This window comes from Emiliania huxleyi (genome assembly GCF_000372725.1).
Source record: "Emiliania huxleyi CCMP1516 unplaced genomic scaffold EMIHUscaffold_35, whole genome shotgun sequence".
NCBI lineage: Eukaryota > Haptophyta > Isochrysidales > Noelaerhabdaceae > Emiliania > Emiliania huxleyi.
In genome coordinates, this window is record NW_005199363.1 from 734,831 (window position 1) to 746,380 (window position 11,550).

The 11,550-nt window shown below is 65.2% G+C and overlaps 4 protein-coding genes across 4 annotated transcripts in view; 3 read left to right on the forward strand and 1 right to left on the reverse strand.

The window, feature by feature from the left end:
- Positions 1-3,239, forward strand: part of EMIHUDRAFT_101909 (hypothetical protein) — a gene marked incomplete at both ends in the record, with an annotated part of 6,780 nt that extends 3,541 nt beyond the window's left edge. The window contains 5 exons of the mRNA XM_005772967.1: positions 195-431; positions 747-1,043; positions 1,261-1,566; positions 1,779-1,827; positions 2,962-3,239. Coding sequence (XP_005773024.1) covers positions 195-431; positions 747-1,043; positions 1,261-1,566; positions 1,779-1,827; positions 2,962-3,239 — 1,167 coding nt within the window. The remainder of the gene's footprint in view (positions 1-194; positions 432-746; positions 1,044-1,260; positions 1,567-1,778; positions 1,828-2,961) is intronic.
- Positions 3,240-7,000: 3,761 nt separating this feature from the next.
- EMIHUDRAFT_355146 (hypothetical protein) lies at positions 7,001-7,804 on the forward strand. Its single transcript, XM_005772968.1, has one exon. It carries the CDS (start codon positions 7,116-7,118, stop codon positions 7,710-7,712), a length of 597 nt encoding a protein of 198 aa, XP_005773025.1. The 5' UTR covers positions 7,001-7,115; the 3' UTR covers positions 7,713-7,804.
- Positions 7,805-8,093: 289 nt separating this feature from the next.
- EMIHUDRAFT_208544 (hypothetical protein) lies at positions 8,094-9,213 on the forward strand (the record flags this gene model as incomplete). The annotated part of the gene is made up of 2 exons (XM_005772969.1): positions 8,094-8,552; positions 9,115-9,213. The coding sequence occupies 2 exons, from the start codon at positions 8,094-8,096 to the stop codon at positions 9,211-9,213; spliced, it is 558 nt and encodes a 185-aa protein (XP_005773026.1).
- Positions 9,214-9,507: 294 nt separating this feature from the next.
- EMIHUDRAFT_463908 (hypothetical protein) overlaps positions 9,508-11,550 on the reverse strand; it is a gene marked incomplete at both ends in the record, with an annotated part of 5,484 nt that continues 3,441 nt past the window's right edge. Inside the window, one exon of the mRNA XM_005772970.1 lies at positions 9,508-10,509. Within this exon, the coding sequence (XP_005773027.1) occupies positions 9,508-10,509 (1,002 nt within the window). The remainder of the gene's footprint in view (positions 10,510-11,550) is intronic.

Sequence of the window (11,550 nt, forward strand, 5' to 3'; positions counted from 1 at the left end):
CACCGAGCGCTCACGCCGAGGGCGATGGCGCAGACGACGAGGACGAGGAGGGGCGGGAGGTGGTGGAGGAGGTGGCTCTCGACTTTGAGCATGAGCTCTTCCAGTTCGCCTCGGACCGGCAGGTCATCCGGCGGTACATCTCTCCCCATCTCTCCCCATCTCTCCCCAGACCTCCCCATCTCTCGGACCGGCAGGTCATCCGGCGGTACATTGCGCTGCTTCGCCACTTTGCGACGCTGCCGCCCGAGGTGGCCCACGCGGCGTGCATGTTCCTCTCGCGGCTCGTCAAGCAGTGCGGCCTCGAGGCGATGCTGTTTGAGCTGCAGCATCTCGCGGTGTACGACGACGTACTGCAGAGCCCCGCGTCCAAGCTGCCGCAGCACAGGGAGGTGCGGGGCACGTGCGCCTTCGCCGCGAAGCGCTTCCTCGAGGTTGCGACCTCCCCAGATCTCCCCAGACCTCCCCAGATCTCCCCAGATCTCCCCAGATCTCCACACATCTCCACACATCTCCCCATATCTCCACATATCTCCACATATCTCCGCATATCTCCCCAGATCTCCCCAGATCTCCCCATATCTCAGGTCGCGAGCCGCAACCCCATATCTCCCCACATCTCCCCATATCTCCCCATATCTCCCCAGATCTCCCAGATCTCCCCACATCTCCCCACACCTCAGGTCGCGAGCCGCAACCCCATATCTCCCCAGATCTCCCATATCTCCCCACATCTCCCCACACCTCAGGTCGCGAGCCGCAACCCCGCCCTCTTCGTCGAGGCGCTCTTCCACATCCGGCCGAGCGACTGCGAGCAGATCGTCGAGGGAGGCTACGTGCAGCGCGAGGGGAGGGGCGACAAGCGGCCTCTGCCGGAGGAGGAGGCGGCCGCGGACGCCTTCGACGAGGCTGCCGCTGTCTCCGACGCCGACGGCGCCGACGGCGCTGCCGCGGCTGACTCGGGCTCTGCGCGCCGCAAGGCGCCGCGCCGGGCGGCGTGGAAGGAGAAGGAGGACGCGCTGCTGCGGTACTGGCACCCGCGCTACGTGGGCACCACCCCCGACTGGCACCACGCCGTCGCCGGACACCTCGCGCCGTTAACTAATGAATTACCTCCTAATTAATTAATTAATTAGGCACCATGCTGTCGCCGGACACCTCGCGCCGCGAAGCGCCAACGAGGTCGTCCTCCACCCGCCCGAAGAAGAGCTCCGCCTCTCCCCCGAGGAATGAGAGTACTTACTCATCACCTCTCATTGACAGGTGCTCCACCGCGCCAAGAAGCTCCGCCTCTCCCCGGACGACGCTCCCGACTCGGGATCGGAGCCGTCCGCGCCGTCGCTGCCGCCGTCGCTGCCGCCATCTCTGCCGCCTTCGGACGACGAGGCTTCGGCACCTCCCTCGCTGCCTCCCTCGCTGCCGCCCTCGCTGCCTCCCTCGCTGCCGCCCTCGCTGCCGCCCTCGCTGCCGCCCTCGCTGCCTCCCTCGCTCCCGCCTTCGGACGACGAGGCTTCCTCCGACGAGGACGCTGCGATCGGCGCGGCACTGCCGGCCGCTAAGCGAGAGCTGGTTCCTCATCGTGAACCATTAATTATGGTTGACAGGAGCGGCACTGCCGGCCGCTAAGCGCGGGCGGCCGCCTGCGTCCCCCGTCTCCCCTCGCGCCGCCGCCGCTTCGGGGGCGGAGCGGGAGGAGGCGGCGGAGGAGGAGGAGGACGAGGAGAGTTCGCCGCTGTGCGGCACCGAGTGGCAGTGAGGAGTGACGGGACTCGACTCTGTAGGACGATGGCGAGCTGCCCCTCTCTCCGGCCGGCGCACCCGCGACCGCAGGTGCCTCTTCCTCTCCCTCTCCCACTAGCTCGCTCCTCCCTGTCTCGCTCACGGCCTCTGTCTCGCCATTTCTTCCGCTGTCTCTCTCACGCTCGCTCACACCATTCCCGGGCGTGGCGTATGCCACTGGCTTCTCACCACCCCTCACCACACCTCTCCCTTCTCGGCGCAGTCTCACCACCCCTCACCACACCTCTCCCTGTCTCGGCGGACGAAGGCGCCGACCCAGCCAGCGACCGCATTCACTGCATCTGCGCCGCTCGTATTCGCGCGCTGTGCTCTCAATGCCGTGCTCCCAACCCCTGAGGGTGTCGGTGTCTTCACGCGAAAGACATCACCCCGGGCCAAAGACACGCACAAGCACAGGCCGTCGAGCAAGGGAGAGACACAGCAACGACAGTCAGAGGCAGCACTGGGCCCCAAGAAGGCGAATGCGAGGGCGGCACCTAGCGCGAGCTTTTCACAGCTATGAGCTCACAAACACGCGAGATCGCGACTACAGTTGAGTCAGTTAGGAGCCGTCCGACCCAGGCGACTCACACCCAGCTGGCCCTCTCCCCCTGCCACCTCCACGCCGCCTCTCTCCCTCGCCGCTCCCGCCCAATGCACTCCGCCGATTCACCCCGATTCACCCCGTAGGAGCCGCGACAGGCGCCGACTCGGACAGCGAGGCGTCGCCACGCGCCTCGACGGCCAGCGAGCGGTTCGACGCCTCGGATGCGGCAATGGAGGACGTCGGCACGATGGCGTACGCGGGCGAGCCGCCCCCGCCCTCGCCTCCACCGCCCTCGCCTGCACCGCACCGCCCGTCTCCGCCAAGCCCGTCTCCGCCAAGCCCGCCGCCGCCCTCGCCTCCGCAGCCACCCAGCCCGCCTCCACCCGCCGCCGCAAACTCCCACACCGCTCACCCACGCGCACTGGGCCTTGCACGTTGAATGCCGTGGCGCTCCTGCCTTGTTTGGAGACGTGGAGTCGCGAGGATTGCCTGCCCCCCCTTCCCCCCCCCCCCCTTGCCCCCCCGTGAGTGTGAAGAGACGTGGGGCCCACCTCACCTCGCCTCCCCGCCCGCCGCGGAGGCGCGGCGAGATCGCTCGAGATCTCCCGAGATCAGCCGAGATCTCCCCCGCGCCGCAGGAGCGACGGCCGCCGCCACGGCGGCGCCCGCCTGGGACGCCTCCGACGCGGAGATGGAGGAGGCGCAGACCATGGCGTACGCACCCGCGACCGAGGCTGCCGCCGCCGGAGGTGCAACCGCGGGCACGGAGGCGGAGGCGGCGGCGGCGGAGGAAGAGGAGGAGGAGGAGGGGGAGGAGGAGGAGGAGGAGGCGTCCCAGCCGGCGCCTGCCGCCAACTCGCAGCCCAAGAAGCCGCGCCGCCGCGGCGTGGTGCTGAGCGACGACGAGTCGGACTAACCCTCACCCCAGATTCCTCGAGGGGATCTCTCTAGCTTCCCGACTCGAGTGTCTGCCCGCTCGCGTCGGGGTGGCGGGGCGCCGGGCCGTGTGTGGGACGAGGCCGGGCTGGCTCTCCCACACGCCACGCTGGTGCCGAAGCAGGGCTCGCGCGGACCCCGCCAGCCGGCATGCCGGCATCGGAGAGAGTGCTTCGTGAACAGTTGCACTCTCCGATGTCCCTGTTCTCCCGAGGTCCGACGAATTGTCACCGCCGTCGCGCACGCATGTGCATGTAGAAGGTCCAATTCTTCACAATTGTTAAAACGGCGGAATTTTTTCTTTTCGGGTCGTATATAAAGGGTGTGGATGCTGGGTAGAACAAAATCGAGGGACGCGACCCACTTCGCCACAGACGGTCCCGCGCCTCGCCGCTATGACGGCCACACGACCGCAGCTCGTGTGCGTGTGGCCGTCTTTGTCCGGAGTGAATACTCCAACGCGCTCGTCGGTGACGGTGTCCCTCAACCTGCGCCGCGCTCGGCGAACCTCGACAGCGCTTTCGGTGGCATGCAGCTCTTTGCGACAGAAGCCTGGAGAGCAGCTCCTCTGCTGCTCACACACTCTGCACAGCTGACACAGCCTACTGTGCGGCTGCCACAGCTGTGACAGCGATGGGCTCGCCCTCACTGGCCCTCAGTCACTTGTGCTGCGGCTTGTGTGAGCGACACTGCTCGGCGACTGCCGGCACACTGTGAGACCATGGGTGTGAGGTGAAACCACGCTACCAGCGCTTGGTCACATCGGCCCCGAGGTCAGATCCATCTACTCTGTTGATGACAAGACTTGTCTACCGGCTGGAGCCGAGCAGGAGGGCTTGGCGCACAACCCCTGTTCAACTCACCCTCCACACCCCGTAACTGGTCCTCCCGAGTCCCGTCATACTCGCCAGACGTGACAACGCGTGCGTGGCCCATATTATTTAAGATTCCTCCGGGACCCCGCCCTCCACCCCGTTGACCGCGGCGCGGTGGCAGGATGCCTTGGCGCGGCGCTCCGCCTTCTGCCTCTCCGCCGCCCGCTCGGCGCGTGCGGCGACGCGTGCGCCACGTGAGCCCGCAGCCCTGCTCTCTCCTACACCACGAAGTCGCCCATGCGCCTCAGGCCTCACACAGGCGCCCGCCCGCCCGGCCGGAGCAGCCCCCACGCGTCGCCGCAAGGCCGCTCGAATTGGCCGCCTTCCGTCCCCCTCAATGCTTGCCGCTCGTCCCCCCCCCCTCCTCGACTGGTTCCACTGTTTACATACATAAATTCGTTTTTTTGAGAGCGCCTTCGTTGTTTTAATAATACGCCCATGGTCCCTGGTAGCAGTCACTCGCACACACACGCCGCACTGCACCGCGCCCGCCCACCGCCCCGCCCAGGCGGGAAAGAGATGAGGATCGCGCGCCTTGCTGGGGGGGAGAGGAAAAGAGGAACCTCTTACTTTAGCGCCATCGCCATGGTGCTGCAAGCAGCGCCGGGTGACGACGACACCGCCTCCCGCCCCCCCTCGGCACACCTTCGCTGCTTAATGTTTGACGACTCGAACCCGTGAAGCTTCCCCGTGCGCGGGTTACCCCGCACACGGGTCAGCCTGCCAGCCACGTATCCACAATCCACGCAAGCGTGGTCCGCGCGCATGGCATACAGGCGTTCGCCAGACAGCGCAGAGGCTAGGCGACGGAGGAGATGGGACAGCGAAGGAGGAGCCCAAACACGTAAGGGAGGTGAGTTGTGCGTTCTTTTTCGGCACTAACACCGGAGCGGCCGCTAGGGTTGCCTACGTTAAGAGCTGAACAGTGTTGCTAGTGTTAACAGTAACAACAGAACAACAGTGGGGCCCCCCAACAACAGTAGCTAACGTTAGGCCGACTGAACAACAGTAAGGAAGGCCTGGCAGTGACCCACGACGATCTCTAGTGTCCAGTGCGGGTAATACCCGAAAATACCCGGAAAATCCCAGGTATTTTCGGGTTTTACCCGGGTTTTTTGCCATTTTCTGCTTGCTGACCACTGAACAACAGTAACAACAGTAACAAACAGTAACAGCATGGGCTGGGGTGAACACTTGAACAACGTTGAGGATTTCAGCCAACACTAGCGCAACTGTTAGGCCCAAAGTTAACGTTAGGCAACCCTAGCGGCCGCACACTGCTCGCTACCCCCCCTGCACAACTAAGCTCATCCCTGCTGCTAGGGGGGGGGGTCTGACCCCCCCAGCAGCAGAGCGCTGCTGCTGGGGGGGGGGTCCCGACCCCCCCAGCAGCAGAGCGCTGCTGCTGGGGGGGCCCCCCGACCCCCCCCCCCAGCAGCAGAGCGCACTGGACCCCGCTCTCCCGCCTCTTCGCCGCCGCCCCCCCCTCCACCCTCGGCTCGTATTTGAGCGGTACGCTCGAGGCGGTTGTGTTCACCGCGCCTTCGAGCCCAATACACCTTCGTCGTGTCGAGTGCTGGCGTTTTACTAAACACTTGTGACCATGTGAGTCTATCTTGTAATACCACACGCGCCTATACATCAGTGTAGTCTCATCATCGAGTGATTGCTGGCCTGCGGCGTATGACCTCGCGCGGATATCACCAACGACGAGCATGCGAAGATAGGGAACAATATCTTGTACAGCCCGCTGTGCTCCCCGCTGTGCCACGGCGTATGATGGGCTGCGAGAGCCGTATCTTCCCCCCTTGAAGCAGAGGCGCCGCGAGGCACGAGAGGCGTAGAAGAGAGGCTGGCGTGCCCCGCACCGCCCGGCTGGCAGTAGGAGGGCCCGCCGGTGAGACCACTGATTTTGATGCCGACCATAAATTCTCGCCACTGGAACGCATGCTACTTACAGCTGCTGTCTGTACAGAGATGCCAGCACCCCCCACAGGCAGAGCGCTGCTGCTGGGGGGGGGGTCGGCCATGAGCTTAATTGTGCAGGGGGGGTAGCGAGCAATGTGCGGCCGCTCCCGGTCGGTCCGCCATTCTGTAACAAGTCAAACTGTGAAAACAAAGGGGCCAGGGGCCAGGGACGGTGAACGTTCTTTTGGGCGCCACCCCAGCAACTCGTTCACGACCCCGGACACTAAGCGTACTAAGGGCCAGGGCGCAGGGGCCAGGGCTGGTAAACGTTCTTTTGGCCGCACCCACGCAGCAACTCGTTCACGACCTGCGGATTAAAGGGTCGGGGCCGGGGATGGTGAACGTTCTTTTGGCTGCCATCCACAGCGACTCGTTCACGATCTCAGGCGATTAAGGGCCAGGAGCCAGGACTGGTGGACATTCTTTTGCAGACACCCGAGCAAACGCGTTCGCGACGGGGCAGGGCGGAGGTCGTGAATGAGTCGCCTGGGTGGCGGCCAAAAGAATGTTAGCCCTGGCCCCTGGCCCCTTTGCTGCGCGCTCTCGTGACGACACCGGCTACCCAAGCAGCGCCGCGTGTAACCGCGCGCGAGGGGGCCCGGGAGGAAAGAAATCCCGACGTTGATGTGTGTATGCCGCTGCTCGCCTTGCCCCTGGAGCTCGTCCTGCACGTGCTCATCTTCCTGCCTGCGCGGCGCCTGGCAGTCGCGGCGCGAGCAAGCGTGGTGTTCGCTCGCGCCTTGCCAGCCGTGGTCGAGGCGGCAATGGAGCGTTGCTCATCCGCATGGCCCACACTGCTTCCGGGCGAGAACGCGACATGGGCACTTCGAGCCGTGGAGATGCTTGGCGACGCTGGACGCGCGTGGCGCTACCTGTATACGAGCGACGTGGAGCTGCTGCTTCATCATCGCGAGACGCGTGTGACACTCAGGCTATTGCATGACGACAGGTATGCTGACAGGCTGTCGCAGGACAGGTTACCGCAGGTGACCTGGTCGACACCTGCGGACGTGATGACTGGGGTCCTGCTAACTGGGAAGATCGACACAAGCTTCCTGGCGACGGAGCTTTCCAGCTTCCATCCACCATACGAATGCATCCTCGCAGCCCGCCGCGCGAGGGACGTGGAGAGTGAGGCACACGTGCGTGCGGCAGCTGGGTCCCCGCTCGAGCTGCTCGTGCGGCGTGCTGCATGCGGTGGCGTGGCCGACATCAGCTGGAGAGTGTGCCCCTGCGGCGCCCTCGTGTGGACCACGGGGCCGCGACGAGACTCCCGCGGGCCTTCTGCGCCGCATGCAGGCCTTCTGCGCGACATGCAGGTCCTCGCAGAGGAGATCAGTTCCCGAGACTCCGGCGGACCGTCGCGCCTTGCGCAACGCGCCGTGCGCAACGCGCTCGGGCTCCGAGGCGCGCCCGAGCAGCGTGTACACGGCTCACTCTCAGCGGACGGCTTCCGAGTGACCCCTGGCGGCAAACTCGTGCATGAGTTCCCGCCGGTCGAGGAGAACGTGATCGCGTTCCTGGTTGAGATGATGACCGATATGATGCACCCAAATCAGCATGGTCAGCTTCACCCCGTCATCCCTCCATTTGCCGTGTCGCCGGTGTGACCTGGCGTGCATTGCCCGCGGCGTCGTTGTGCAGCCGGACGGGGGAGCCGGTGCGTGCGCCGTGCGTGTACGGACATCGGTAAATTACTCCGATAGTGATTAGTGTTGGAATGGCAGGGCCGCGGAACCCCAAACTCGTGTCCTGGGTCCCACGCCGGAGTGGGAGTGGTGTGACTGCTCCTGTGGTGCGGGCGACGGCTTCTGAGGAAGCCGTCGCCCGCGCCTCGCCTGTTGTCGCGTGAATCGTGTCGTGCGACCGCCTTGCGTGTAAAATTCTTTTTTGTAAATTCTTTTTGAGCTAACGCGGACTCGAATTCTTATTCGGTGTACCTGTGTTAGTGCCAGTGCGCGCCAGGTCCCGAGGTCCCGAGGTCCCGGCCGATGGCGAGTGTTTGCCTCTCTCTCCTTCTCTGGCCCGCCGCGGTGCTGCCCTCCGCCCGCGTGGTTGTCCGCCGCCGCCTCGCGCTCTCGACCGCGGCCGCCCTCTCCGCCGCGACGCTGCGGCCTCGGCGGGCGGCGGCCGACCGCGGCAAGGACCTCTACACGTCCGACGGAGCGCTGCTGCAGAGCGGCGGCGGCGTGGTGCAGGACGCGCTGCTGCCGCAGTTCGATTCGAGCGGCGCGCTGATCGTGGGGAACGGGTACTCCGAGGAGACCGCCTACCGCACCGTCCGCTCCGGCCCCGCCTCGGTCGAGGTCCTCAAGGGCTGGGTCTCGACCGACGCGGGCGGGCTGCGAGACCCGGTGACGGGCAGCGCCGCGTCGCTTGTGCGGATGAGCGCGCTGCCCACCGGCGCGAGCAGCATCGCCGAGCTCGGCAAGCCCGAGCAACTCCAGCTCGTCTCCTCCCTCGGCCTCGAGGCGGGGCTGGCGAAGGCGACACTTCCGAGACGCTTCCGAGACGCCTCCGAGACGCCTCCGAGACGCCTCCGAGACGCCTCCGAGACGCCTCCGAGACGCCTCCGTGACGCCTCCGTGACGCTTCCGACACTCGTTCGAGCGACACGCCACCCTCTCCTCTGCCATCCTTTTTCAGGCGGACCTGGTGGCTGCCGCGCGCCGCACCGCCGACGGCGCCGCTCTCTCCAAAGCCGCACAACTCTTGAGAGACGCTCTTCACGCCTCGAGCCGTGAACAGGCGTCGTCTTTTACGACTACGACCTGGCGCTGCCGGCGACAAAGTGCGGCATTGCGTGCCGCCGCCGCCTGCTGCGAGGCGGGCTCGCCGCTCAAGCAAAGCGGTGGGAGATAGGTGCGACGACACGCTCGCCGCCGCTTGCCTCCCTTCCCTCGTCGTCCTCCTCTCGGCGTGTGTGCGCGACAGGCCGCTGCTGCCGCGGGGCGAGAGAATGAGTTCATACATCGACCGTCTTGACTGGTTGGTTGATCCATCGTCAGGCAGCTGCACGTGCTTCGGGTGGACGCTTCCCCCGACGAGTGGCGCCGCGCCGGCAAGGCGCTCAAGGCGCTGCGATCGACCTTCGCCGTCGCGGCCAGCTGAGGAGACAGTGAGGGGGTTTGCAGCGCTGCTGCGGCGCCGGGGTTCCGCGCGGGTCGGTTAGTACACTCGTGCGGTCACACGCATCTACAGTGCGTGCTCTTGCCTTAGAAATCGGTGTTTAGAAATTGGCTGCTGGAAATTTGGCTGATTTCCCTGGCCGAAATAGAAATCGGCTGCTGGCACGAGGCCGGCCCGATTTCTCTGATCTGCCGCGCCGCAGGCGCGAAGAAAATTTTAGAAATCATACGACTTTTTAGAGAGAGGTCGTTCTTTCACTTTCTTCTCAGTCTACAGTCATGGTGAAACGCAATTTTCACCCTCTCTATAGTGTGAACAGTGTGAGTCTTGGGCCCGGGGTTGTGTCTTTGCGTGAACAGTGACGCAACACGTCAAGTCCCCCGTCGCCACCTCCACCCGCCGGATCTTGTTGTTCTCATAGTCCGCCACAAACAGCGCGCTGCCGTCCGGGCTGATGGCGATGCCAACTGGGTCGTAGAACTGCGCCGCATCGCCCACGCCATCCACGTCGCCATCCTCGCCACTGCCCGCGACCGTCGTCACCTCTCCCGTCGCCACCTCCACCCGCCGGATCTTGTTGTTGCATTGGTCCGCCACAAATAGCGCGCCGCCGTCTGGGCTGATGGAGATGCTAAGTGGGCTGTAGAACTCCGCCGCGTCGCCCACGCCATCCGCGTCGCCACCCTCGCCGCTGCCCGCGAGCGTGGTCACCGCGCCAGTCGCCACCTCAACCCGCCGGATCTTCTGGTTGCATTGGTCCGCCACAAACAGCGCGCTCCCGTCTGGGCCGATGGCGATGCCGGCTGGGCTGTTGAACTCCGCCGCTTCGCCGACGCCATCCACGTCGCCTGCCTCGCCGCTGCCCGCGAGCGTCGTCACCGCGCCAGTCGCCACCTCCACCAGCCGAATCTTGTGGTTGCTGTAGTCCGCCACAAACACCGCGCTCCCGTCTGGGCTAGCAGCAACGGTGTAGGAGGCTTCACTTGCCGTCAAGGCTGCTACGCGGCGCACGCGCCCGGCCACCGAGACGTGCAGCAGCGAGTCCTTCGTCGCGACGTACCAGGCGCCCGCGTGGTCGCTCGCCACGCTAACCTGACTGAGCGATAGAGGGCCGTCCTCGCCCTCGAGCGGCAGCGTGGTGACCTGGCCGACGATGCGCGCTCCAAAGATGGGCGCCTCGAAGCCATCCGCGACCGGCACGGGCTCTGCGTCCTCCTCGCCGCTGCCGCCGGTGCGGGCGCGCTTGCGGGCGGAGGACGCCATGCACCCGCGCAAAGGCTGGATTCGGGACACGGGTTGGGTAGGGCACTAAAGCATTATCACAGATTAACAGAAAAACGAAGTGAACAGAAAAAATATGTCGCGTGGGCATTCTCAACGCAAAACACACACAAGTGGACGCAGGTTCGCGACTACGCCCCACGCGCCACGGGCGACCTCCTCGGTAGCGCGCGCGTCGCCAGCCCGTCAAATGCACAGTGCGCAGTGGGTGCAGGCTTTCCTCGGCTGCCGCCCGAGACGCGAGCGCGGTTGAATTGAGATAGAGCCGTACGTTGACGTTGTGTCGCTTGGTGTCGTCCGCCCCGTCTAAAACGCGGTTTTATCGAGATTCAAATAAATATCCAACATACAAACCGGCCACATCGACACCGAATCACAGAGTTAGAGACGGAACTTCGGAACTACTCGGAACGGCTCTGGCAATACTGAAGAACTCACGAGGCGCGGCGCGGCACATCTCGGAATGGGGTACGGACGGAGACGCGCCGGCGGGGGCTAGCGGGTACCGGGTTTGGGGGAGGGGGGGGTGGAGTGGGGTTGGGGGGGGGGGGGGGGAACCCGGCGGGCGGCAGGCAATGGACGCACCAACAGGTACATCCCGCCGTCGAGGCACGGCGAGGGGTCAACGGCGGGAGAAAGGGGGGGGAGGGGGGTCTTGGGGAGGGGTGCTGATGTGGGGGTGGCAACAAGGGGCGAGTACGGAGACGGGCGACCCCGCGGGGGGGGGGGATGCGGCCGCCCCCCGGCCCCGCTGAAAGGGAAGGGGGGGAACGGGGGACCCTCCTCCTGGATCTCCTCCTCACGGGGCCCCGTTCATTCAAAGGGGGGTGGGGGGCATTGACAAAAGGGGTTGGCCGGGGCCCCCCAAGGTTCCCCCAAAGAAAAAAAGCTCGAAATACCAATTGCCGAAAGTGAAACCCCGGGGGGCCTCTCAACCAACCTTCGGGGAAAAAAATCCAATTGGTCCCTCCCAGAAAAACCCCCAAAGTTGGGTTTTTCACCCCCCCAAAAAAAGGGTTTAAAAAAGGGGGCCCCCGG

Excerpts from the sequence above, each read along its gene's own strand:
- EMIHUDRAFT_355146 (XM_005772968.1), top strand. The coding sequence starts at position 7,116 with ATGACTGGGGTCCTGCTAACTGGGAAGATCGACACAAGCTTCCTGGCG.